This window comes from Conger conger, chromosome 4, assembly GCF_963514075.1.
Source record: "Conger conger chromosome 4, fConCon1.1, whole genome shotgun sequence".
Lineage (NCBI taxonomy): Eukaryota > Metazoa > Chordata > Actinopteri > Anguilliformes > Congridae > Conger > Conger conger.
The window spans coordinates 8,256,113-8,283,612 of record NC_083763.1 but is presented as its reverse complement, the minus strand read 5'-3'; the positions used below and the strand labels follow the sequence as shown (position 1 = coordinate 8,283,612).

Sequence of the window (27,500 nt, the reverse complement as noted above, 5' to 3'; positions counted from 1 at the left end):
GGCCGCTGGGCGATAACTGACGGGGTGTGTCTCCTCGCAGGTGGACCCAGGGAACACGGGGAGAGTGGGCCCCACTGAAGCAGCCCTCTTCCTGAAGAAGTCCGGACTTCCCGACATCACCCTGGGGAAGGTGAGCGTGGGCGCGATGCCGGTCTGTTCGGTCCTGAGCCCCCCGGAATGTTTGCGTCACCCCATTTCAGGCTCCAGAGTCATCCTGATATGCAGTCATTGGACACAATGCTATCACGTGATCGTGTGCTTCGACACTTAGTTCTGTGCCCACGTATGTATAGTTTCAGTGGTGTTGGTTAATTTATAACTCCGATAAAACATCAAAGCATAATTATAGGGGCTAAAACATCACCTCATCCACAGCTCATGTAATATGGGAACTTTGCTAGTTTTTTTGAAAGATTGCTCTTAATTCTTTTTACAAATGATGTGTTTGAGTTCAGAATTACAGGCGCATTGAATTTCTACATTACACGGAAAGATAATCCTTATTGCTCCTGGTTAAATATGATAAGTTATGTTAAGCTGATGTTTTGTTGCCTTTTGCTTTTGTTTCTCAGATTTGGGACCTGGCAGATCCGGATGGGAAGGGATTCTTGGATAAACAGGTAGAATATTGTCTTGTTAAAAACCCCATCTACACAAGTACTGTACCTATGACGATGAAGATGTGAGCGTACACTGATGTATGATAAATCGTCTTTCGGCTAGGTCATATGCCATTTTTAATGTGACGGCCTATAAATTAGGGTGGATTTTGAATGGCTGTCAATGTTTTATTCATGAGTGTTCATGCAGCTGGAAAAGAAATGCTCTGAATGTGATCCCAAACTATACTGTTTGTCACTGTCATTGTTCTAATTGTGGGTGTAGACTCCATCCACTTCGGCTCAAAGTATTTTTAAAACGACGGCGTTAGTTGTAGTCATAGTTGTTGGTGTGGCCGGGCCCTAAGACCTGCTCTTTGTTCTCCCAGGGATTCTACGTGGCACTGCGGCTGGTGGCGTGCGCGCAGAACGGTCAGGAAGTCTGCCTGTCCAGCCTGGGCCTGACCATACCGCCGCCCAAATTTGTAAGAGCCAGCCCCGGCTCCCCCTCTCCACACCACAGGGTGCCTCTTCAGACCTGTATCTACCTGCACTTTGTAGCATCACGGTTAACTGCTCTCTGCTCAGTGGTAGAATAATTTTTGTTTGTTTTGTTTTTGCAGATGGACACTAGCAGCCCATCTCTTAGCACAGCTTCATCCACCAGTGAATCCCATTGGGCTGTCAGGGTCAGTGCTCTCTGATGTCACACGCAGTGCTGTCTGATGTCACACACAGTGCTCGCCGATGTCACACACAGTGCTATCTGATGTCACACACAGTGCTCGCTGATGTCACACACAGTGTGCCCATATGTTACACTTGCCTTCTGCTGGGAAAGCTGCACGTTAGCAGGGAAAAAAACACTTTCCTTTAAAAGGGAAAATTGTTTTTGAATGCAGCGCTAAGGAGATTATATTTTAAAGATTTATATTGTGTGTGTTGTATATTTAAGATATTTTATATATATATATATATATGCTGTGTATATGATATAAGCTTTTAAGCATTTAACAGCTAAATATACACTAAATTTTACTCCATGGTAATCATACACTAGTATTTAAATTCTATGTCCAGTTTGTTTCAGAAAGTTTAGAATGACTAACCTTTTTTTTAATTTTTTTATTTTTTTATTCTTGCATGTGTAGCCGGAAGAAAAAGGGAAGTTTGATGGGATTTTTGAAAGTCTGGCACCAGTGAATGGACTCCTATCTGGTGAGAAAGTCAAACCAGTGCTAATAAACTCCAAACTACCTCTGGATGTTTTAGGAAGGGTAAGTGGGGAGAGTGCAAAAACTGTGGAATAACCGACCCAAGCAGAACAGAGAGGCACCGTGCACTGAAATAACAGCATAGTGTTATTATAGCTTTTAGATGACAGGCTGTTACTTGATTTTTACAGTCAACATTTTCTCCCCTGAGTGATCTTTGGCCTGTTGAACTGTATGATGAGTTTATACATAAAGGCATGTTATGTACAATCGCGTCCTACATTAATGCTGTCCTTGTTCATAAATTACGTGCTTCTGGAATTAATTGATTTAATGCAGCACTCGTAATTCTTTCATATTTATATAACGCAGGTGTGGGACCTCAGCGACATAGATAAAGATGGACACTTGGACAAAGATGAATTTGCTGTGGTAACTACTGCTTGTCACACTTCCAGTGGTCTCGCTACCAGCTTCAGCGAAACGCCGCTGTAGTAGTGCTATTGTGTTCACTTGTAGCGTGATAGTTTTAATATTATGTATTAAGGGCAGCCTATAGCCTAGTGGCTAAGGTCCTTGATTGGGACCTGGAAGGGGACCCTGGGTAGCCAAGATAAGATCTGCCCTTGAGTAAGGCCCTTAATCTTAACACCCCATTGCTCTGGGGGGGATTGTCCCCTGCTTAGTCTAATCAACTGTCGCTTTGGGAAAAAAGCTTCAGCTAAATAACTAAATACGAATTAATTAAAGTAATAATTATTATGTAGTACAGGATTGTAGCAGTATAGCAGTTTTTCTCTGGAATTCCATAGATGCTCAGGATAAAATTGATTAAATATATGATCACGTCGCCAAATGTTCGGCAACACAACACATTATCGGAGGGGAGTCAGAGATGTGTGAAATAAATAAAGCTAACTTCCATTTTACCACGGTAGAGCTCATTATGCCAGGGTGTATTGTGAAGTGTACCGTAACGGAATTAGAATTTAACGGTTGATATGCACTCGGTACTGCATTAGTCCATCAGTTGGGAGTGTGGTGTCTTATTTGTGTGTGCCCTCGCCGTCTCCTCTCACCTCCAGGCCATGCACCTGGTCTACCGCGCCCTGGAGAAGGAGCCCGTCCCCTCTGTCCTCCCCTCCTCCCTCATCCCCCCCTCCAAGAGGAAGAAGTCCGTGGGGGTCCTGCCCGGGGCGGTCCCTGTGCTCCCTGCCAGCCCCCCGCCCCCCAAGGACAGCCTGCGCTCCACCCCGTCCCACGGCAGCATGAACTCCCTGAACAGCGCCGGGAGCCTGTCCCCAAAACACACGCTCAAATCCTCACAGGTAAACACGCTCAAATCCTCACAGGTAAACACGCTCAAATCCTCACAGTTAAACACGCTCAAATCCTCACAGGTAAACACGCTCAAATCCTCACAGGTAAACACGCTCAAATCCTCACAGGTAAACACACTCAAATCCTCACAGGTAAACACGCTCAAATCCTCACAGGTAAACACGCTCAAATCCTCACAGGTACGCCCTAAACACACACTGTAATCTTCACAGATACACCCCAAAAACACACACTGTAGTCCTCACAGGTACACCCCAAAATGCACGCTCAAATCCACACAGGTACACTGTCCCCACTAGTACTCCATATTCTACCCACGCACTGAGGGCTACAGACTGCACAGCTACATTTATTCCCTGCCTCTCATTACGCTCTATCTAATGCACGTTGCCTTTGTCAGTTTAATTGGCCGTATAGATCTGCCTTTTTCAACGCATTATCAGTTGAGCTGAAGCCAGACACGCTCCCTTTCAGTAACACATTAGCTCGGAGCCGTTCTCTTCTAGTATTTCCACAATATTCCCAGCGGCTTATCCCACGAGACCGTTGGGTTTACAGTGCGGAATATGGAAATGTATGGAAATGGATGGGCCGTGTGATGGGTAATCGGGAACGAGCAGTGTCTGCACTGCAGTCGAGTCCTATATGAACTTGCATGACAGCCTATTGCCATTGAGTGTGAGTGTGAGTGTGAGTGTGAGTGTGAGTGTGAGTGTGAGTGTGAGTGTGAGTGTGAGTGTGAGTGTGAGTGTGAGGCATTAATTGTAAAGTGTTTTGGATAAAAGTACTATATAAATTAAGTCGATTTACTATTTATGAGGCTGTATGTGGGCCTACCCTCCCCATGTCCTGACAGCTCAATGAAACTATTTAATTATTGGCGGTCGACTTTATTGAAAGTTTTATTTATTTTTATTTATTTTTTAAGCTTAGCTTCAATAATCCTCTGCAGTAAATCGGATCCAAAGAGATTAGTGTAATGTTTTCTACTTTCTGTACATGAATGCTAATATTCTGCCTCATCTTCTCCTGCATGGTGAACTCATTATGGAAGAGGAGATTTCTGTTTTATCAAAGGGATGACACTGTATATTCTAGCAAACATACTTGTTTAATTCCTGTTTTTTTATGCTTTCTGTGCAACAGATTGTGAGCGTAATGATCATTTGTCTGAGTCTCTCTCAAACTCATTATGTAAACACTGAGCTGGGAAAAACAGATTTTCCTCGCAGATGGAAGGAATTGCAAGAAACGAATTCGATTTTAATTAGAGAATAGAATTTCTTGTTCCCTTAGAAACATTTTTGTGTAAGTGTAATTGCACTCATTGTTTCGGCCTGGCTCTGCCTTCGACACAATTTTGAACGTGCATTCTGGGGTGGGTAAAGTGGGTGTGTATCTCATTTGCATAAAATATTCAGGTGTTCCGCAGTATTCCGTGTAGTATTGATCCATAACAGCTGGTTTGCGGACTTTGAATATGAGGCTAAATTAAGCACAACAATCTTTATTGATCTATAGATTAAATCAGCGTGACGTCACAACTGCAAATTACTTACTTCCGCGTTGTTAACGGCTCTGGCTCTGCTACCTATTGCCCTTGAGGAATATGAATAGTGTCTTTTCCGTGTCATTTAACCAAGTAATGTACAAAGTAGTTTGTGTGAACTGTATTTTTTTCATTTATATGATTTATACAATGTGGTTGTAGCTAACGTTTGCTAGCCAACATCATGAGCATGAATGACCAGTGCAAACTGGCTAGCTAACATTATTGGAAACCGTATTTCTGTAGAGTTACCACCAAATTCAGGCAAGGTCGGATTTAACGTTTCATGTTTGTAAAGTTATCATCCTAGTATTTCTCTATACCGCCGCCGATGAGCGGCTGGTGTTTATTTGCTAACGTTAGCTGCCAACAACGTAAGTGAAGGACATGAGCAATGCAATCAGAAGTTCTGGTTTTGTCTTGTTTTTCCATGTTTCTGACTCTTTGAAACTTATGTCGCGCGTCTTCGTGTCATCTGTCATTGACTGTGCCAAGCACTTGTCAAAACTGAGACCGCCCTGTCAACAGACTGTAGGATCTGGGTTATCCTCCCTCTTAAGAAAAGCCCGATTACATTTGGCATTACAGTCCAACACACAACACGTTTTCGACATAGTTATCTAGCTGACTGTTTCGACACGGCTTTGGTTCAGTCGATTTTGAAGTAACGTTACTTCGTTTCGCGGCTGTGGCCAAGCGGAACTATCTCAGCGACCTTTGTTCCAAACATTCTGATTTCATCTGTATGATAACCTGACATTATACGATGTTATACCAGTTTTTTTTTATGCCAAAATTATATTATTCCATTAATGTTGAAATAATGGCATGCATTAAAATGTTTCTCTATAAAGTAGGCATACAACCTCATTTACAGCAAAACTTTGATCTAGAGTGTATTTACCATTTAAAGTCTTTTAAATGGATTTTCTTAATGTTAGTTGTACTTGCTGTGTACTCGTATATTTGACTGCTGAATGTTAATATGTGAATTGTACTCGTCTGTATGTTTTTATATGTGTTCCATTTGTTCTCTCGCTACGGAGATCTTAATCTCAATGAGACGACTGGTTAAAAAAAATTAAAAAAATTTTTTTATGAGAAATAAAAATATGCAAAATGTTGGATCCTCTAACTTAGCCTGAGAAATTCTCACCTTTTTCCTGTGGCCCTCTCTGCGTCTCTCAGCAGTCAGTGAACTGGGTGGTCCCAGTGGGAGACAGGGGGCGGTACGATGACATCTTCCTGAAGACTGACGCTGACCTGGATGGCTTCGTCAGCGGACTGGAAGTGAAGGATATCTTTATGCACTCAGGACTTCCGCAGAACCTGCTGGCTCATATATGGTGAGAGAGCCACGCTCGTGAGTGTGTGTGTGGGACCTGACCTGCCCTGCTGCGTAACCCAGTTTACTCTGCTTACTGGGAAAATGAGTCAGGGCAGGCTGTGTCATGAACTGCGTACTGACACTGGCACACATGCTGGGAGATACGCACGTGTGTGTGTGTGTGTGTGTGTGTGTGTGTGTGTGTGTGTGTGTGTGTGTGTGTGTGTGTGTGTGTGTGAGAGATGCATTGTGTGTGTTTGTGTGTGTGTGTGTTAAATGTTAGATACATTGTGTGTGTCTGTGTTAAATGTTACATACATTTTGTGTATGTGTGTGTTAATTGTTTGATACATTGTGCGTGTGTGTGTTAAATGTTAGATACATTGTGTGTGTCTGTGTTAAATGTTACATACATTTTGTGTATGTGTGTGTTAATTGTTTGATACATTGTGCGTGTGTGTGTTAAATGTTATGCGTGTCCTCTCCAGGGCTCTGGCTGACACCAGGCAGATGGGGAAGCTGACTCGGGAGCAGTTCTCTCTGGCCATGTACCTGATCCAGCAGAAGGTCAGCAAAGGAGTGGACCCCCCCCAAGCCCTGACCCCCGAAATGATCCCGCCATCGGAGCGAAGCACCCCTGTCCCTGTGAGTGCCCCGCCCTCCTCATCAGAGTCCGCTAACCAGTTCCAAATCCACCTCAGTACAAACCAGCTCCAAAACCACCTCAATGCCAACCAGCTCCAAAACCGCCTCAATACCAACCAGCTCCAAAACCACCTCAATACCAACCAGCTTCAAAACCACCTCAATACCAACCAGCTCCAAAACCGCCTCAGTACAAACTAGCTTACCAGCTGCAAAATCCCCTCAGTACAAACCAGTTTACCCGCTTCAAAACCACCTGACTGCTCAGAGGAATTGGTGAGCGATCTGAAGTTGTGTATTATTCACATTTGTGTACATAATACCAAGCAGCTGGATCCCATGATAACCGTTTGCAATGCGCAGATTTGACTAGCATTAGCATAGCGCTCCTCCCTGCCTTTCAGATTTTGTGCTACACTGCTCTGTGGGATTTTGCACAAAGCTTATTCTGCTGCTGCGGGTTCAATGTGCAATGCTAATGCTGTAACCGCTGTAAAATGCCAACCGGTGTGTTAAATCCCTGCGGCATGAATCTGGTCCGTCAGCTACCAGTTAATGACCATTTCACGCAGATTTATGCAGAGCCGAAATGAGTTTTGGAAATGGCTTTGAGGCTTTGTTGGTGATTACACCGCGACGCAGAGCACCTGAGCGTCCCACACAGCCTGCCTGCGCTGATAGAGGTAGAGTAGGGTTGGGGTAAAGGTCTGGTTCTGGGCGGAAACGTAATTCAGCTTTAAACGTAAGTCACCCTGTGGTGTGGAGTGAAGTGTGGCTGGGCTGTGCCTCATGCTGATTGGACAGGGCTCTGCCCGTCACACCGCACACTTTCTCCAGCGCTGACGAGGAGAACCGGCCTCAAGGTCCTTTTTCATTTCCTCCAGGAAGGCTGTTGCTGCACGGCCGATGATTTACACCCCACACAGACACCACGCACACACACCGCACTTGGAGGCAGGCACACTCACACACACACACACACACACACACACACACACACACACACACACACACACGTATGCAGGCAGACACACACCACACACACACACACCGCACTTGGAGGCAGGCACACACACACACGCGCACACGCACACACATGCAGGCACACACACACACAGGCAGACACACACACACACACAGGCAGACACACACACACTCCCTACTGTGTGAAACCTGTCTCTCTGTAATCTGTACATTGATCGACAACATTTGTTCCTGTCTGGGCGAATGGCTGGTGCTCTGGCCATTTTACATCCACTCTGTATCCACAGCCCAGCAAATGTAACTGTCGGCAAATTTATAAGCTCTTATTTTAAGAGCTTATATGAGCTGCCATTACAAATGCAGCTCATAATTAATGCAGGTTTTAGTGAATTGAAGGGAATGGTAAATTAACCAGGGTTATAAACGTCCTCCATGTTGTAGCATGTCCAGCCCTGAATTTCACATGCTTGTAAAAATAACGTTAAGAAGGCACCGGCTATAACTGTCTCAAGCCATTCTTAATTGTAAATTTGGCTCATTTCGACGGTTTAGTGAATCCCACTAAGCCTCTGACAGGCTTTTTGCATTAATTTTCTGATTGTGATTGATGGGAATCAGACTGAATCTACCCTGTGGCCTCTGCTCTGATGGTGATGTGGAGAAAGTCCTCTATACTGTCCTTCTATAGTCTGACATCACCTACCTTATAAATGCACTTTCGCCGATACACATCTCACACGCTGGGAGATTTCAGTTAAGCTCTGTGAATTGATTCAAATCGAGTTTGACGCTCAACACTCAGTGTAATTGAGTTTCACAGTGGCCTTGTTTGATCTTCATGTTCCAAGTATTCATGCGATCATTTAAAGTGTTGTCTGCCCTTATTGACTGAATGTAATCCGCTCTCTTCTCTCTCTTTCTGTCTCTCTCTCTCTCTGTCTCTCTCTGTATAATCATTGTGTGAGCTTTTGTAATTTCTTGCCTTGTATACTTGTCTCATGTCTTGTTCTGGGTTAACCATCTTTCTCCGTAGAGCCTGTCAGGGTATATGACTCCAGTAGGATCTGAAATGGCTGCTCTAACTGAAATGCGCCGTGTGAGTAACTGAGTCCTTCATATCATTACACGGAGTGTCAGGCCCCTGCCTCACCCCTCTGACCATTTTCACTGCATTGACTGCAGTCTTAACCCTTGGAAGAGTAGGTTTTATGGAATGTTCAACATGCAGTGTTCTAGAACTCAAGGCCATGTTCTAGAACTCCAGTGCTTTCAGTAGCGATTATTGCATCAGCATTAGAATGTTCAGTTAAGAACATTCTGATCGCATATTTGTGACCTCACACCTTAAACGGTTAGACCTCCATGTTTCATATGAATGCATATGAAGAAAATGTTGCACTGTAACCATCAGCAACACCTGGAGGATAATATAACCTCTTGCCTTTATAGAGCAGTGTCTGCTGTATATAATTTTTCATTGGTTTAGAGCTATAACTGTAACATTTGTCCATAAGCATCTCTGATCTTCACATGAAAGTTATTTCCTTCAATTCACATTTAATGAGCATTAACAGTTGAAAGCTTTAATACAGGGGAAGTCATGGTTGCTGCTGTGGTGTGGGTGATCACCGTGTGAAATCTAATCGCGATACATTTCACTTATCAGATCAATGAAACTCGGCATTGGTTGACAGTATTAAACCGCTGTGGCTGTGTTTTGCAGGCTTAAGGAACATTTCATTTCTGCACTGTGAAAGATGGCTTTAACGTTTTTCTCTTGTAGTTTTCTATGTTCACAGTTAGCAATGTGCCGTTCATTTTTGTCTGTATATGTTTGAGCACTACAGAAACACTTGATGAATTTGAATCTCAGGGTACAGATCGTCCCATTTTGTTGAGTACAGGGGGTTTCCAAAATCATTTTCCTCAGTCTATTCTATTAGTATTTAAAAGCAAAACATTATTATTATTATTATTACAGAGTATGACTCGTCCTTGGCAGTGAATTAATTTTAACTGAAGCTCTCAGTGTTTGGGGCTGTATCACATGCAAGGCTGACGTGGTCCTCGACTCCCCGTCTTTTAAAAGGCCCTCTGTCCGATTGCCAAACGGGGAGAGGGCGAATGTGCCATCGCTCCTGTGTGCACATAGAGTCCGCTGAACCAAGAGAGTTCCCCACTGGTGCTTCAGATAGCTGACTGAGTATGCCTTTTTTTATTTTATTTTCTATGCTGCTGATGTTTCTGTTCCAAATCACTGTATCAGGCAGTAATGTTCACGTTGTGGGTATGTAACTACTGTTCAACAAATGCCTTTACTGCCCCGTAGCCCCAAGATTTAAAAAAGCATTTGTGGGAACACCCAGTGAGTGCTGTGAACGGTGTCGTGTGATTGGTCGATTCCTGATAATATTTCTTGTGGCGATTGTACACAGAAACCCCGTTGCTGTGCTGTGGCCCGTCCCTTTATGGTAGTCTTTGGCTGTGTTCGAAAACCCACTATTGTTATGGGCTGTGTTAGCATGCTACTCCTACTCCTACTCGCACGCTACTCGTGCTGCTCGTACTGCATTTAAATGAAGGTTAGCCTGAAATAGTATGAGTAGTATGTAGTTTCGAACACAGCCTTTGTCTTAACCCTACCCTGGTGGGTCCCATTACCCAAAAATCTATCCTCCTCCCCTCCCCTCGTCTTGTTTGGAAGGCTGGGAGGTGACGAGGGGGTGAGTGGAGGAAGGGAGGGTGAGTTTTTCAGGTTTTGGGACGCCCCCCCCCCCCCCCCCCCCCCTCACTTGTGTGTGCTTGTGTTGGGCTCTGTCCCTCTGGAGTCCCCGCTCTCCTCCGTTAGCACGGCTGACAGCGCCCCCTGCTGTTCCCCCCACAGGACAGCACCAGCTCTGTGGGCTCTGGGGAATTCACTGGAATCAAAGAACTGGACGACATCAGCCAGGAGATCGCTCAGCTGCAGAGGTAACCATCACACCCGCTCTCTTTTACCTCATTTTGCTTTTATTTCTCACCGGCTGAGGTTGTTTTGTTTGAAGGTTTTTTTGTGTAATTGGCATATCGCCTCATCTGGCACTTTGCTCTTACAATTCACAGTTTTCCTGTCTGTTGAAACACTGTGGTTCAAAATCTACATGCTGCTAAGATGCATACATACAAATATGTTAATGTTGATACGGTTTTGGAGGACAACATTGGTTTAGTTCATTGTTTTAATTTATCGACAACAGTGGAACGTTGAGGATAATCTGCTTCGCTCAGTTACGTACATTGAATAGGAACAAATTGGAGATGAGTTGATATGTTATTGCTGTGGTTACAATTCTTGATCCAATTGAGGAAGCATCTTTATGGGGCATTTACCGTGTTTGGAGACTGCACCAGAGCAGAAGTTCACCTGGTCTGAGCTGTTTCTGACCGGTAAAAGCCCTGTCATTGTGCTTATACATTCCAAAAATTACGTTTTTGCACTCATAAATCACATTAAATAATGTTGTTAAACTGTCATTTGCTGTTAATAGTCGGTTTCAGTTATCTCAAGGGCATGAAGCAATTTGATTTAACCTGGCATAAATACATGAAGTCATCGCTGTTGCAGTGACAGCGAACCCCCACCAGAGGGCGTGTTGGTCTTTGTAATGGTTGCCTTGTAGATGTTTGGGGCGTAGCGGAGCGCTGGTGGTAAAATGCACACAGACAGGTGATGGTGGTACAGGTGTGATGTCTGAGGGGCGGCGTGAGCGGCTCTGTTCGTTCTCGGGGTCCCCCCCCCCCCCGCCTCGTTGTGCAGCCCCGGGGTCTCCGTTAGCGTGTGTGTTTTATAAATCTCTTGTTTTCGTCACTTGTTCCACACGCTGCGTCAGCACACTCGCTCTCACACACTGGAATACTCTCAGGTAACCGCCCTCCCCTTCTATCTCTCTGACGTGTCGCCGTCCCTGTTGTTTCTTGCGTTCGTGTTTGGGGTTTTTTTCCCGTTCTTTGTGGAAGGGGACAGGGGTGCGGTGCCGGCCGGTTTTCCGCGGTGTTGAATGTGAACGAGCTTCTGCCGTTGTTTCGGAACAGGGAGAAATACACGCTGGAGCAGGACATCCGGGAAAAGGAGGAGGCGATCAGGCACAAGTCCACCGAGGTTCAGGTGCGTGAAGCCGTCGGCTGTCGGCTCGTACCGGGATCCTGAATCGGCTCTGCTGCACACAGATCGAGTGGTGGTGGTGGTCAATAAAACAATGAACAATAAATTATAATAATAAATAATTACAATAAATAAAGAATTAATTGTTATTGGAATTTCACCGTATGTCAGGGGTACGCACCCTTGGGGCCACAGACTAATTTCAACATGGGACAGCAGGTCAGGTACATTTCTGGCCAGTCGTGGCATTGTTTGATCAGGTAGAAAAGGCAAGCTGCAGTCCCGCTGCCCTTGAGGGCCGGATTGGAGTATCCCTGCCATATCTCACACAGGACAGGTCACTGAGGAAGTCTCAGCTCCCAGTGTCATAGACCTGCAACATGCAGGAGCTGTATCAACTGACTTCAATTCACTGTGTGCTGTGTGTGTGTGTTGACGACCTGTCCAGGGTGTGTTCATGTAAGTCGCTTTGGCTTTAAAGCGTCTGCCAAATGACAAAAATGTAAATGTGAATGTGTGTTCCTGCCTCTTGCCCAGTGAATGCTGGGAGAGGCTCCAGCCCCCTGTGACCCTGACCAGGAGTCAGGTTAGATAATGGACGGATGGAGTGACGTTGACAGTACCCTCAGTGCAGTCATAGGCGCTCCTGTGTCCAGGGTGCTTTCCTTCACTCAGTGACACCTGGACGGCAGCGGCTTTTTAGAACCAGAACTTGACAGCTTAGCAAACTAGCTAGCTCAGTAATGTAGCTAAACACAGATTTGATAAAAATGCATTAAATAAAGACCACTTGCAAAAACGTGTGTACACAATCTGTGGTAGGCGGAGCAGAACCCGCTGGCCGACCTGCGGTCTTGGAAGCAGCAGCTTGGCTTCCAGGCGTCACTGAGGGAAAGACTGGAGCATGGGCAGCTCGTTATGTGCTCCACTGCTGTGTAGTTTTAAGGCGCATTTCCTCACTGTGAAAGCAGTGCACTCTGGGACTGCACTAATGCTAACATGCTAACGGCTGCTCCGCCCGTGCACCCCCCCCCCCCCCCCCCCGCAGGAGCTGCAGAACGACCTGGACCGGGAGACCAGCAGCCTGCAGGAGCTGGAGGCCCAGAAGCAGGACGCCCAGGACCGACTGGAGGAGATGGACCAGCAGAAGGCCAAGCTGGAGGACATGCTCAACGAGGTCCGGCAGAAGTGCCAGGAGGAGTCCCACATGGTGAGGCGGGGGAGCCCCAATACCTGGCAACATATATCTGGCTGTCCGCTCTCCCTCCCTACTGTTTACAATTAAGTGGATTCTGTTGAGTTCAGTTAGCCGGTTCATTTAGGGTTGCGCGTAAACTTGAAGGCAGTCAAAACAAAAAAAAAATGCACAGACTTTCTTGCATCTTCTGTAGTAATACTGTAAGTAAGTACTCGAAGTACAGCGTTGGAAATGCTGTAATGATGGAAGTAAATGTAGTCTAAAAATGGTAATGTAATTTTTTCACCTGTATTTTTGACCTTGAATTCACACAAACATGTCCTCATAAGAGCACTAAACTCATTTTTGTCAAAGATGTTAGTTAGACACATATAAATCTAAGGTCTGGACTTGTTAAGAAGGACTTTTGTTTTGTCTGTGGTGCTGCAGATCGCCACGCTGCAGAGCCAGATCCACTCGCAGGAGTCGGACTTGCAGGGCCAGGAGGAGGAGCTGGTGCGGGCCAAGGCCGACCTGAACCGGCTGCAGCAGGAGGAGTCCCAGCTGGAGCAGAGCATCCAGGCCGGCAAGGTCCAGCTGGAGAACATTATCAAGTCCCTCAAGGCCACCCAGGACGAGATCAACCAGGTAGGGCTGGCCCTGAACCCAGGGTGAGATCAATTAGGTAGGGCTAGCTGTGAACCCAGGTCGAGATCTACCTGGTACGGCTAGCCCTGAACCCAGGGCGAGGTCAACCAGGTAGGGCTAGCTGTGAACTCAGGGCGAGATCAACCAGGTAGGACCATCCGTGAGCCCAGGTTTAAATCAACCAGGTAGGGCTAGCTGTGAACCCAGGGCAAGGTCAACCAGGTAGGGCTAGCTGTGAACCCAGGGCGAGATCAACCTGGTAGGGCCAGTCATGTCTGAACCAACCCCCCTTCCCCAGTGAAACGCTGGAGCTGTGCCTTATGGAGGACAAGGTGCCTATGAGCAGGGTGGCCTGTAGCGTAGTGGTTAAGGTAAATGTGCCCGTACTGTGCCCTTCCCCCCCCTCTAGGCCCATCCCTTCCTTTTCCACTTTCTCCCCCCTTACAGACTCTGATGTTTCTCAACTCCTGCTCTCCCACCGGCCTACAACCTGTGCCCTTGACCCTATCCGCTCTTCTCTTCTCCAGACTATCACACCTGACATTCTCCCATTTGTCACCTCCCTCGTCAACTCCTCCCTGTCTTCCGGCTGTTTTCCAACATCCTCCAAGAGGGCCCACATCACTCCGTTGCTAAAAATCCCTCCATCATCCAGAACTACCGCCCGGTATCTCTTCTTCCTTTTCTTTCTAAAACCATAGAACAAGCTGCTTCTACTTTTCTAACAACAACCTGCTAGACCCCCATCAGTCATGGCTTCAGATCGGGCCACTCGACAGAGACCGCGCTCCTCTCCATCAGTGAGTCGCTCCATGCCGCACGTGCAGCCTCCCTCTCCTCTGTCCTCGTTGTTCTAGATCTCTCTGCTGCCTTCGACGCTGTGGATCACTCCATCCTCCTGTCCGCCCTGTCAGCAACGGGCATCTGTGGCACAGCCCTGGACTGGATTGAGTCCTACCTCTCTGGTCGCTCCTTCCAGGTTGCCTGGGCTGGTTACGGTATCGACACCTCGGCCCCTTGCCACAGGAGTAGATCAGTCCTAGGCCCGCTTCTTTTTTCTCTTTACACTCGTTCCCTTGGCCCTGTGATCACTGCACATGTGCTATCCTACCACTGCTATGTGGACGATACCCAACTCTTCATCTCATTCCCACCACCTACACAGGTTTCTGCCCGTATCTCTGCTTGCCTGAGTGAGCTGGATGGACAACCACCATCTAAAGCTCAACCCAGGTAAGACTGAAATGATATTCATCCATCTCTCCATTTCCCTCGGGGATACCACACTCACGCCATCACCCAGTGCAAGGAACCTCGGCGTGGCGATGGACAGCAGACTGTCCCTTTCCGAGAACGTTGCGGCGGTGACCCGGTCATGCATGTTCTTCCTATACAACATACGGAGAATCCGCCCCTTTCTCACCCCCTACTCGACCCAACTCCTGGTCCAAGCGATGGTTCGGTCCCGCCTGGACTACTGCAATTCCCTCTTGGCTGGCCTTCCAGCGTCCGCCATCAGACCCCTCCAACTTATCCAGAATGCAGCAGCTTGTCTGGTCTTCAACCTTCCCAAATACTCACACGTCACCCCCCTGCTTACTTCCTTCCACTGGCTGCCTGTCATGGCTTGCATCGGTGCTAGCCTTCCAAGCAGTTAAGGGGTCTTCCCCAGCTTACCTACCAAAAATCATCAGACCCTACACCCCTGCCAGACCTCTTCGTTCAGCCTCCGCAGGCCGCTTGGCACCTCCCCCTCTCCGAACCTCCACCTCACGCTCACGACTACTACTTCTGGCTCCACGGTGGTGGAACGAACTCCCTGTTGAGGTCAGAACTCTCCCCACCTTCAAGCGCAAACTGAAGACGCACCTCTTCAAGCAGCACCTCTCCCCATCCCTCCCTACCTCCCTGTGAACCTTAATTGTTGTCTTTGTGATTTACGTTGTTTTGGTATTTTTTAGTTGGCCAGGTAAGCAGTATTTGGATAGTTACGTTTGGTCACTTTTGCTTTGTTTGTTTATTTGTTGTTTAAAAAAAAAATAGGCCCTGGTCCTTATCTTTGTTGTACGGGTAGCAATTGAAATTGTACGTCGTTCTGGATAAGAGCGTCTGCCAAATGCCAATAATGTAATGTAATGTAATGTAACATGCACGGTCGGTGGTTCTAATCCCGGTGTAGCCACAATAAGATCCACACAGCCGTTGGACCCTTAACCCTGCATTGCTCCAGGGGAGGATTGTTTCCTGCTTAGTCTATTCAACTGTACGTCGCTCTGGATGAGAGCGTCTGCCAAATGCCAATAATGTAATGTGTGTAATGTAATGAGCATCTTCCAACACTCAGGCAGTGCAGCCTGTAGCCTCGTGGCTAAGTTGCTTGTTGGGCCCACCGTGAACACAGGATCTCCCTCTAGCGAGGCAACAGTGCTTACCACAACGCCATCGTGTTGCCTTGGCCAGGGCACAAAGGAAGAATAAAGAGCTGTGCCTTGCGACCCTGTTCCCGGAGGTCTGTCGTCCTGTACGTTTTAATTTCAGCCCTCGTTTAGCAGGCCCCGTTTCGATCTGCAGGACGGTTGGTCTCCAGGAACTGGGCCGGGCGTCTCAGGTAAAGAGATGATGGTGTTCACTTTCACTAGAGTGGGTGGGACCCGTGGCGGTGGTTAGGATTTCTCTCAGTCGTGATTTAAATCAGGAGTACGGTTGTCCCAGTTGAGTTCCCCAGGGCGGCCCAGCCCTCGATAAACCGTGAACAAACCACAGCTCTCTGTATGACGGGGGGAAAGGCGAGGGCCGTTCAGCCGTCGGCGCACGCCGTCGTTTCTCGATGCCCACGCGCCCCCACAGGCCCCCTCCCCCCCCCCCCCCCCCCCCGCGCGCGTGCCGCGGCCCTGCCGTGCACCCAGCTCTTCCTGCCCCGAGCAGAATCTCTGAAAACCGTAAACAGAAGTGGTTTTGGAAAGGGCGGGGTCGGCCCTGCGGTCGGGGGAGGCGCCGCGTGCCGCTTCGCAGAGGTGTGAGCGTAGCGGTTACTGCTAACGGTGCTCACCTGGCCGGGTGATAAAGCGATAAAGAGCGAAAAAACATCACAGGTGTGAAGGGTGAGAGAGTGAGAGAGAGAGAGAGAGGGGGTCGCTGTCTTCACCTGCCAGAGGCAGTGAATGTTTGAACTCTACAGATTTGTTGTTTTCGGAACTGCTGACTTGGTTTAACGGTTTTTGTTGTTGTTCTTGTGGTGGTGGTGGTTGTTGTTGTTTTTTTTTTTTGGACTTGAAACAATCGTGACCTCTTTTCCTTATTGTGTAGAAACATCACAAGCCTTTTCGCAGACTGACGTTTGGAGTTGGATGCATATTTTATTAATATTTATAATTTGATAGTCTTACCTGTAGTAACATGGGGCGACATGGCTCAGGCAGTAAGAGCAGTCGTCTGGCAGTCGGAGGGTTGCCGGTTCAAAGTGTCCCTGAGCAAGACACCTAACCCCCAAATGCTCCTGACGAGCTGGTCGGCACCTTGCATGGCAGCCAATCGCCGTTGGTGTGCGAGTGTGTGTATGAATGGGTGAATGAGAAGCATCAATTGTACAGCGCTTTGGATAAAGGCGCTATATAAATGCCAACCATTTATAGTACATAAGAGACTAGGGTGTAGATGCAGAGTTTAAAGACTATAGGGTATATATATATTTTTAAATAAAAATGTTTTTAATGTAATTGTTGAAAAGTATATACATTTTAAATAAGCACATCCAGTCATTATGTTTCAGATGCAGTTCATAAATTCATGCAGTGTAGGGCGTTCACTTTTCGAATGTTCCAGCATTTTTACCGACAGCCACTAGAGGGAGACTTCTGATTAACACCCGAGAACGAGCAAGCCAATGTGTCAAATATTTTATATGCTGTTTTTACACCTTGGAATTTACTTACAAATGAAACCATACCAGCAGAGGTTTTGCATTGAACTTTTTACAGTGACTTTTGCAGAACCTTAAAGCATGTCACAACCACCTCTTGCATACACGTAGAAAATGATTCATGCTTGTGCAGTTTGCCCAACGTCAGCACAATGCCTTTTTCTCATGGTAAGATGGTATTTCTGGCAGTGATGGGGGTAGGTGGTTTGCGGTTTGCTCCATTTGAATACAAAGCTCAGAGTACGGGCTGTTCGGGCTGTCTTTTCCGCTACAGCGAGCGCTGCTGTCTCTCAGCGCTGGGCGTGGCGGTTTCTCTGCCAGCGCTCACACCTCGCTACCTCCGCGATTCTCACCGTCCGGCTTCTCAAAATGCGTCGCAACGCACGGGCCCCGACCACGTCACAAAAGGGCTTTTGTGAGAACGCGTGCGCGTTCCTGCGGAAAGGGGAACGCCGAGCCAGCCCCTGGCAGCGTGCTGGAGTCAGGAGGGGGTGTGGGAGCCAAGGTAAATACTGGGGGCTTGGACGGTGTGTGGCTCCATGGCAAGCCCCTGGCTGAAGAAAGGCCCACTTTCAGCGGCAGCGAACGGCGCGGTTCGTCACTAATGTGGAAAGTGGCTATTTTATTTATAACACATTAAAGCGGTCGGGAGGAAGGATCGCAGCTTGATTACTGTAATTCTGGGTATTTCTGGCCCAAAATTTCCAGCCGTTGAAATATGCGACCGTTTCCGCACGACCTTACGATGGTTTTAGACCAGGGGTTTAGCGTGTGAGCGATCTCGGAAACAACGTGGGCTTCTTCCGCCCCGATCGGTACCCCAGATTAAGTCCAGACCCAACGTTTGATTGCACGGGCGTTTTATATCGACGGCACGGAGCTCTTGCTCTGTGGTATTGCAACACATTGTGCGTGATGCTAGGCAGAACTCTGTACGCAGATGTGCTTGTGTACTGACTGTCTGGTGATGGATGGTGGCTGAAGATTTCACTGAGCTAACGGTTGTTCTCGGTGAGCTAACAGAAGATTGAAATGTACATATTCAGTCCATATTCGCATGTATATTTAAACGGACATGCATGGTAAAAAGTCCAATTGTAATTCATAAACAGATGTGGGGGACATTAAATCGGGCAATACGTTACAATGACAATACATGCTGTCATGTACAGTTTCTGTTGTTTGAATATTTCGAATTGTTTGCCTGTAAGCGCAGTAAGTCGTTTCTGAGTGTAACATCTATTGTCATCATCAACAGTCTGGCAACACTACCCAGTGATCTGGCAACACTACCCAGTGATCTGGCAACACTACCCAGTGATCTGGCAACACAGTGGCTCCAGAGTTATTGGCACCCTTAATAAAAATGAATAAAGGCTGCATTTCATAAACAACACCGATAATAATCTGTTATTTTCAAACGTGGGAAAACGATATTTCAATACATATACTCCCATGTTTCAATGTTCTTTTTTTTTTTTTTTTTTACTAATTTGTTTTTTTCTGAAATCCAAAGGTGCCCACTGTACGCATGCCTACTGTTTGTGTGTACGTGGCAGTGTTCTTCAAAAGTGTACGTATTTGACACAGGCAAAGTGCTGCATTGTTAAATTTCGTAGCTGTTAGCGGTTTTTGATTCCCACACTCGTTTGTGACCAGTTTGAGTTGCTTGTTTCTTAGTCAAATTTTTTTGTTCTTTTTTTATCACAGATGACTTATTGAGGAGATCTGTTGTTGTTTTAACCTTCCTGAACGAAACCGATGCTTCAGGAAACAACTGGAGTTTCAGGGTCTGCAGAGATCAGGTTTTAGCCGCATAGGTAACCGTTTGCAGAGGCGATTACATTTTTTTAATTTATTTTTTTTAAATGGCCATTCCTTAACCTCTCAAGACAGTGCCTGATTTAGGCTTTATTAGTGTGTGGGTCAGCCACAGTTCACACATACAGAGCAGAGGCCACCTTCTTCACTTTTTCTGGGTCCAGAAAAGGGGGACATAGTGGGGTGAAATTCCCATGACCGCATGCACACACGCGCACACACGCAAGCGGGCCCTGATTAAGGACACTGGCAGCTGTGTGATCCAGTGAAGAGCACTCTGAATGCATGCTTCAGTGAGTTCAGCTTGTATGACCGGGGTGAGCCCACTTCTACACTTCTACGTTCTCTACACTGTAAATGGCTGAGGATGACAACATCTGCAAAGTGAAAGCGTATGCATATAAAGTGATTTGGTTTAATGGCTTAGCAGAGTGTTGATTTGCCTTTCTGGAGAGTGTTGGACAATGCCCCCTCATGTTTTTTAGGCTTCTGCGTGCACGGCCCAACCTGAAGCCTTGCTAGCGCTGAAATGCTACTCCCTCTGAGCGTGCCGGATCTTGCTAAATGAGCATACTGTGTATCGCTAAAATGCTACACGCGGTTAGCGTGCTCAGTATCGCTGAAGTGCTACGCGCTGTTAGCCTGATGGCTATCACTGAAATGCTACGCCCTGGGTATCGCTAAAATGGTACGCGCTGTTGGCGCGCTCAGTATCTCTAAAGTGTGACACACTGTTGGCCTGATGGCTGTCACTGAAATGCTTACGCCTCGGATATCGCTAAAACGCGCGCCTGTTGTTGTTGTTGTTGTTGTTGCTGCAGGCCCGCAGCAAGCTGTCCCAGATCCAGGACAACCAGCAGGAGGTGAGCCAGAGCATCGAGCAGTACAACAGCACGCTGAACGGCACCCACGGCGGCAGCATGACCAACCTGGCCGACATGAGCGAGGGCTTCCCCGACAAGGAGAACGGCGGCTTCAGCAGCATGGTGAGGAGCAGGCCCGGGTCCCAGCGCTCCTCCGCGCTCCGACCGTCTCTCTCCGTCTCCGTCTCCCGTCTTTCAGCCTACGGCGAGGAGGCCACGGGCTGGGTTTTCACTTCTGGGGTCGTTCGTTTGTTCCAATACGCCGGGCAAGCTTAGTCGAATGCCGAATTCGAAAGGAGTACTATTTCAACCCAGATCTGGGTTGGAGATCCAAGGCTCCAAGAAATCTCGGTGACCTCACATCATAAGTCAAAAAGCGTTATTATAGTTTCTCTTTTTAAATGTTTTCACAAATGTATATTCTAGTCCTTGTATATGAAGTATGGCCCTACAGCACCTTTAAGGGTCCCCAGGATTCAGGGCGACAGTATTGTAATAAGGAAACTGAGCTTGCAATGCAAACACTATGATTTTGGTTCCCAGCTGGGGTTCGGGGTACTGTACCCTTCAGGAAGGTGCTTAATCTGAATTACTTCTGTTAGTCTCTGGCTTTATAAGTGGGTTGTATGTAAAAAGTGCCATCTGTGTAGCTTTCTCTGGCTAGAATGGTCTGCTGAATGTTTAAATATAAATATTTGTCCAGAATTCCTTTCTCATCTATAACAAACAGGGGTCTCCAAACTGAAAGCCAAAGACAATCTAACCCACCCTCCCCTAGGCCTACTGTACTTCTGCAAGACGTTTGCCATTTGGGAATTCATCTGTATTTCTTGCCATGAAGTCAAATGTATTATTAGCCGATTGCAGGGTGAAATATGCTGGCCGATTTCTCCTCCAAGGTCAATACCTGGAGGAAACTAATTTAGCGTAATGGAGTGATGTGATAGGCCTTGAACTAATGAGCCTGTATAATCTGAATTAAGAAGAAAGAAAGAAGTCAGGCAGGCACACCACACTCTGTGAAAAACCGGTGTTCTTCTTTTTAGCTGTGGGGGCTTTCAAGAAACGCAGATGAAGCAACAAGCAGATCACGCAGGTGGAGATTGCGACCATATGAAAGAACTCAACTTTATTTCCTGCGAAGCGCTTGAAAAGGGTTGGGAAGTGCCGCGCGTGCAGGTTTCTGCGCGTTTCCATCTTCGGTTGCGGTCGTGCCCTACTTGGCGTGTCGCTAATTGAATTCTTGGGGTCCGGGTCTGCTTTCGGCGGTGTTGTTTTAGCAGGCAGTATTATTCCACGTGCTCCCGTACCTGAGCCGGGGACAGAGGGGTGAACTCACGGGGGCCCGCTCCTGACCCTTAATCCCTCACAGAGTTTTATGTCATGGCAAAACGGGGTCGGGCGACGGGGCCCCCAGCCGAAACACGGGGTCGTTATTAAAACATAACACGCGGCGTTTTTCTCAGAAAGGGCCGTGGCTGACGCTTGGCACGTGAGGGGCGGGCGGGCGGGGGGGGCACGGTCGGAAACCCAACCCCTCCCGGGACACGAGGCAGGCTTTCCTCCGGACCGCCGCTTCATTGGGAACAGCTGAGCGCCTTTGGGACCCTGGGCTGTCGGGACACGGGCCGCGGGAGGATGTGGACCGGCCCGCGCGTTATTAAAGTGAAACGTTAGCCGCCGCGCACGCTAGCCCCGGCCGGCTTCGCTCTAAAATGGCCAACTTCCTTCTGGGGGTTTTTCTTTTTTCGGGCTAAGCCCGCATTCCTCCGCATCAACTCCGGTTGACAGGTCGTGAAATCAGCAGAATTTTTTAAAAAACTGAAAAGTATGGAAAGTATAATAAAGACATGAGCAGACTGTCAGTCCCCACATCTGACTTAATGAGGAGTGAGAAGAGAGGGAGTTGGGTTAACCCTCTCAGTCCCAAGCCCGATATGAAGTGGCTCCACCCAAATCCCGGGGGCTTTTGGCTTTCAATGAGAACTGAGAACTCTGTGCGGCCTGTAGCCGCACAGCCGTTGGGCCCTTGAGCAGGGCCCTGAACCCTGCGTTGCTCCAGGGGAGGATTGTCTCCTGCCTAGTCCAATCAACTGTATGTCGCTCTGGATAAGAGCGTCTGCCAAATGCCAATAATGTAATGTAATGTTAAGAATTTATTATGGTTTTAATCGGGGATCAAATAATTGTACAGCAGTCATTCCGACTGGTTGAAAAGATATGAGGTCGAGAGTATCACATGGTACATGGGATTTTTCGGTAGTTGAGATTGAGTACTTAATTTGCTGATCTGAACGAGACTGAAAACTGGATCTCTCTGTTTGTCTCTGTCTCCCTCTCCCTCTCTCCCTCTCTCTCTCTCTGTCCCTCTCTCTCTCCTCCTCTCTCTCCAGGAGGACCCGTTCAAGGCGAAGACCCCCGTGTTTAACAACACCCCCCAGGACCTGCACACAGACCCCTTCCACTCTGAAGACCCCTTCAAAACAGACCCTTTTAAAGGTGCTGATTCTCACAATAAAGACCCTCCTCAGCATCCCAAACAGCAGAACCGCATAATGAAATATACCTGAAAGATACTATTTTACACTTAGGAATTACTGAAGTATAATTAAAGTTCATGTCAGGTATGTTCCGTATCCTGTTCACGTGGGTTTCCCTCTGCTCTCCCTCTCTAACTCTGGTTATGATTCACGTTTTAACACCTTTTCGCTGTATTGCATCTCCGCCTACAGTCACAGCTGTGTCACCCCTAGGTTGGCCCCCAGTTCAGCACTCCAGTTCACATATGGTGAATGGTGAACGGACTGCATTTTCTGTAGTGCTTTTATCCAAAGCCCCTTGCAATTGATGTCTCTCATTCACACACACAAATCCGCATACACACATCAACAGCAACACCAACCAGCTCGTCGGGAGCAATTGGGGGGGTTAGGCGTCTTGCTCAGGGACACTTAAGACACCGACGCCGGAGGAACAAACAGGCAGCCTTCCAACTGCCAGCCCACCACTCTTACCTCTGAGCTAATGTCACCCATTTCACCAGACATGCATCACCCCCCTAGGACTAGGATGCAGCTTCTGCTTTCAGCTTTAAGTCCAAAACTTCTCCACCTGCTGCTGAGCATTTAACTCCACAAACCGCATCACTGCGTATTGCTGAGTGCATTCTTGTTGCTGTGGCGTGCATTGTAACGGACAGAAATGTGATGTCTCAGTGTTGTTTGTTCCTGGTTGTGTTTGCTAGTGTCTACAAGATATTTGTTTCCACTGATGTCTCCTACTCATCTTCCTCCTCCGCTCCCCTGTCCTCTTCCTCTGCCTGCTCAGGTGACCCTTTCCAGAACGATCCTTTCTCGAAGCAGCCACCTGCCCCCGCAGGTACGCAAAGTCAGGCGTTTCCTTCCTGCTTTCAACATGTCCAGTTAAGCAACTATGGAAGGACACACTTAGCGATGCACTGATACCGACTCTTATGTAAATGCTGCTATTTATATAGCCGGCCCAGGTGTTTCTGTTTGTATCTTGTGTGGTTCAAATGCCACGGAGAGCCCCGATGTCTTGTGTAGCTTGTGCCCGAGAGTTGGTCTCGGTTTCCTATAGCCTGGCACTGCTCTCTCGCGGCTGTCTTCTGAGACGATCTGTTTCCTGAGCCTCTGAAAGCACTGGAGCTTGGCTTGTTTCGCATGCGAGCACTCGCAGCTGTTTCAGATGCGGCCGCTCCCATTCGTGAGTTTACCGATCTGAAGGGAGATACAGGCACGTCCACGTCGAGCAGCCAAAGCAAACGCTGGCAATCCTGCGAACGCCAGCTCCACGCTTGCCTGCCACGGTGTAGGCAGCGTGCGGTCTTCAAGTGTGTAGAAACTGAGAATGTGTCGGCTGGTGTTTTATAGTCTGGTATCAAAAAGGCCACCGGGCTTTCCCCGTGAATCACGTCCGAGGTGGAGGTTTTCCTCGAAAGTGCGCTGTCACGGACCGAAAGTTTATTGAAGCCCTCGCTGACGGACCGAGGCGGGCGCAAGCTTCGCGTGGGTCCTGCGAGGCGCAGGTCACGCCCTCTGCTGAACGTTTGACTCCCCTTTCCTCCCCTCCCCTCCCCTCCCAGACCCTTTTGGGGGCGACCCTTTCAAAGAGGCCGACCCGTTCAGGACGACGTCGTCCTCCGAAGACTTCTTCAAGAAGACGGGCAAGGCCGACCCCTTCACGTCCCCGGACCTCTTCAATAAAAGTGCCACGCTCCCCTCCAAGGTAACGTGGGAACGGCGCGGGTTCTCTCGGGGGGATTCGGGTTCACGCTCGAACTGGCGCCCTGTACAAGGCCCTGGCACCTCTGGAGGCCTGCCGCCTCCCCCCACGTCGCACCTGCACACCGCTGCCGTCTGTTCAGGCCCTGCGGTGGTGGAACGACCTCCCCGTGGAGGCTCTGAACACCTTCAGGCTGCACCTCTCCCCAACCCTCCCTACCGCCCTGTAATTTCTAATCGGCTGGTATGTGTGCCGTTTGCTAAGACTGTGTATTGCTGCTCTTGTTTATTTGTTCTCGTCAGATTAATCTACAGGGTCCAGGTTCTTATCTATGCGGTCACCTTTAGCATATAGGACTGTGCTTCTCTCTTGGGTTTTTCAGCGCACGTCGCTCTGCATAAGAGCGTCAGCCTAATGCCTGTAATGTAGCGTAACATGATGTACTGTAAAAACCCGTCTTCCTCTCTCTTACAGCCCAGCCACTATAGCGGCAGTCCGAGCCACTTCAGCGGAAGCCCCAGCCAGTTCAGCGGAAGCCCCAGCCAGTTCAGCGGGAGCCCCAGCCACTTTAGCGGAAGCCCCAGCCAGTTCACCGGTAGTGAACCCTTCACCTCCACCAGCCCGAAGCCCAAAGGCCCAGGTATGACCCGGGACCGGCACACGCCCTCTACAGCCAGGCTCTCGGTGGCCCAGTCCGGCCCTGTCGTTGCTATGGCTGCAGGATGCATCGAAGCCTTGTAGCATCCGTGTGATTGAAGGAAGAAATCGCATGATCCCCATAGAAGCTCCTGATAGTCTTAGTAACACCCATCCATTGTGTTGATCAGTGATGTTTTCATTTCCTGGAAGAAATTTCACATCGCCTCTTAACGCCTCGGCGTTTGCTACCACATCGGGTGTGTCGTTGAGACGAAGATCATCTATACTCCCCATGGTGGTGTTTTATTCTTATTATGCTTTAGAAAATGTATTTGCTATATCGTGCAGCCTCCTGAGTTCGAATCCCGGTCGGCCGGGGCCTCTCTGTGCGGAGTTTGCATGTTCTCCCCGTGTCTGCGTGGGTTTCCTCCGGGTACTCCGGTTTCCTCCCACAGTCCAAAGACATGCAGGTTAGGCTGATTGGAGAGTCTAAATTGCCCGTAGGTATGAGTGTGTGAGTGAATGGTGGTGTGCGCCCTGCGATGGACTGGCGACCTGTCCAGGGTGTATTCCTGCCTTTCGCCCAATGTATGCTGGGATAGGCTCCAGCCCCCCTGCGACCCTGTTCAGGATAAGCGGGTTAAGATAATGGATGAATGGATGGATGGATATCGTGCAGCCTGAGTTGTCCAGAGCAGCCCTATTGAAGCCGGTGCGCTTGTTGCTCTGAGCCGAGGAGCTGTGGCTCTGCTCTGCGAGAGCTTGACCCCTCTCCCGTAGAGCGGGCGCGGCCCTGTCACAGCCACTCTCCTCTGGGACCGGCCGACCACAGGGGGGACGTGTTTCGGTTTCGCTGCGGGCTGCTCCGCTGCCAAGGGGAGTGGCGTGTGAGTTTGTGTGTGCGTGTGTGTGTATATGTGTGCCTGTGTGTGTGTGTGTGAGATAGGAGCGGAGATGGTGAGAAACTGCGAAAAGGGTTCCCGTCTGTGTGAGCGCGGCTGTGAGCTGCCTCTCACACAGCGTGAGAAAGTGACACGTCCCTTTCCACTCCGATCAGAGTGGAAGTGACTGTGCTGCGTGTGTTCACAGGGTTTTCTAGTCGGAACGGTGAAGACACTTCTGTGACTGTATTTGAATGGTTGTACATACGAGCTGTACAACTCCTTCATAAGCACTCCGTAAGCATTCATAAGTGCATATGGTCAAATAACCAGTTTGCGTATGGTGTGTCATGTCGACATTGATGCAGTAGTAGATATTACTGTGAGGTATCTTGTGGACTGACTGGATTGACTCAGTTCTGGATGCTTATGTAGTGCTTATGATCGAGTTGTATAGCTCTTATGTAGTGCTTATGATTGAGTTGTATATTTCTTTTGTAGGACCCTTCAAATTACATGTTACTTCTGTAAAAACCTAAAATTATTTAAATGAATGATGCACATTAAAGTGAATTCCTCAAGGTCCTCAGGAATTGCGTGCCATCTTTTTATAGTTTTTTCTTTTTTAAAAATGGGTGAAGTGTAACCGTTTTGTAATGAAGTAGAAGAACAGCACGCTTTTGGTTCTGGCTTTGCTTTTTCACAAGGTTTGTGAATTCTATATTTAGAAGCCCTCTTGCGTATGTAACTACGTGCGGTCTAAAAATAGGCCCAGTGAAAACAAGCCCTCCATTGTGGCCAGATGAATCCCAAGATGGCCGCCCTGGAAAGGCTACCTGAAATACTCCCTGAACAGTGGAATCTTTTACTCACTGGAGCTATTCTCAATCAAGTGTTTATTCTCCAGCATTACGCTGGGACACTTCTGTTTTTTCCAGGAAATTGCTTTAGTCCGTACGAAACACAGCGCTCCATGCAACACCGAAATCCCATATCCTCGCCTGAACAGTAGATTTGCTGTGAAGGTTAGCGTCTGGAGTCCAGCCTTGGGTTAACTTTTCTGTTACTTAAATACCGTCCGAGTTTAAACGCGTGAGGCACGCTACGCAGAAGGCTGTTATAAATGAGCTACTTGATGGCTACATTCTTCACAGCCTGACTTTGTTACAGTCATTGATCATGCCCAAACCCCCCGCCCCCAAACCCCAAACTGTGACTATCGCAGAAGCCAGGGTGTGTAAACGCATTCATACTGGGCTTCTAAAGTTGGAGCCCTTTCAAGCCTGTAATTGGCTAATCATTTGCACACAAACATCGTGTGTGAAAAGACCCTGTAAAATGCCCTGTTCTGGGAGACTGTGAAGTCATGGAAACCAGGCTGGGCGAGCACACACTTTCTCATAATACCTCCATTCTTTCAAATGCATGAAGTTGTGTGTGTGTGTGTGGTTGAAACAAGGCCACGTCGTTGGTTTCCATGACGGTCTCATGCTGGGCTGTTTTGCAG

General features: G+C 48.0%; 1 protein-coding gene across 11 annotated transcripts in view; it reads left to right on the top strand.

The window, feature by feature from the left end:
* eps15l1a (epidermal growth factor receptor pathway substrate 15-like 1a) overlaps positions 1-27,500 on the top strand; it is a 50,589-nt gene that overhangs the window by 8,311 nt on the left and 14,778 nt on the right. For 6 of the 11 annotated variants that reach the window (XM_061238001.1, XM_061237999.1, XM_061238005.1 and 3 more), the window contains exons 3-21: positions 41-130; positions 573-620; positions 989-1,084; positions 1,223-1,288; positions 1,751-1,876; positions 2,186-2,245; positions 2,899-3,141; positions 5,892-6,049; positions 6,519-6,675; positions 8,693-8,755; positions 10,544-10,629; positions 11,731-11,803; positions 12,849-13,010; positions 13,428-13,625; positions 20,187-20,351; positions 22,622-22,727; positions 23,556-23,606; positions 24,334-24,476; positions 24,948-25,113. In XM_061238001.1, coding sequence (XP_061093985.1) covers positions 41-130; positions 573-620; positions 989-1,084; positions 1,223-1,288; positions 1,751-1,876; positions 2,186-2,245; positions 2,899-3,141; positions 5,892-6,049; positions 6,519-6,675; positions 8,693-8,755; positions 10,544-10,629; positions 11,731-11,803; positions 12,849-13,010; positions 13,428-13,625; positions 20,187-20,351; positions 22,622-22,727; positions 23,556-23,606; positions 24,334-24,476; positions 24,948-25,113 — 2,257 coding nt within the window. Of the gene's footprint in view, positions 1-40; positions 131-572; positions 621-988; positions 1,085-1,222; positions 1,289-1,750; positions 1,877-2,185; positions 2,246-2,898; positions 3,142-5,891; positions 6,050-6,518; positions 6,676-8,692; positions 8,756-10,543; positions 10,630-11,730; positions 11,804-12,848; positions 13,011-13,427; positions 13,626-20,186; positions 20,352-22,621; positions 22,728-23,555; positions 23,607-24,333; positions 24,477-24,947; positions 25,114-27,500 lie in introns of those variants that run through there. The other 5 variants (XM_061238009.1, XM_061238003.1, XM_061238000.1 and 2 more) reach the window with 4 other exon arrangements.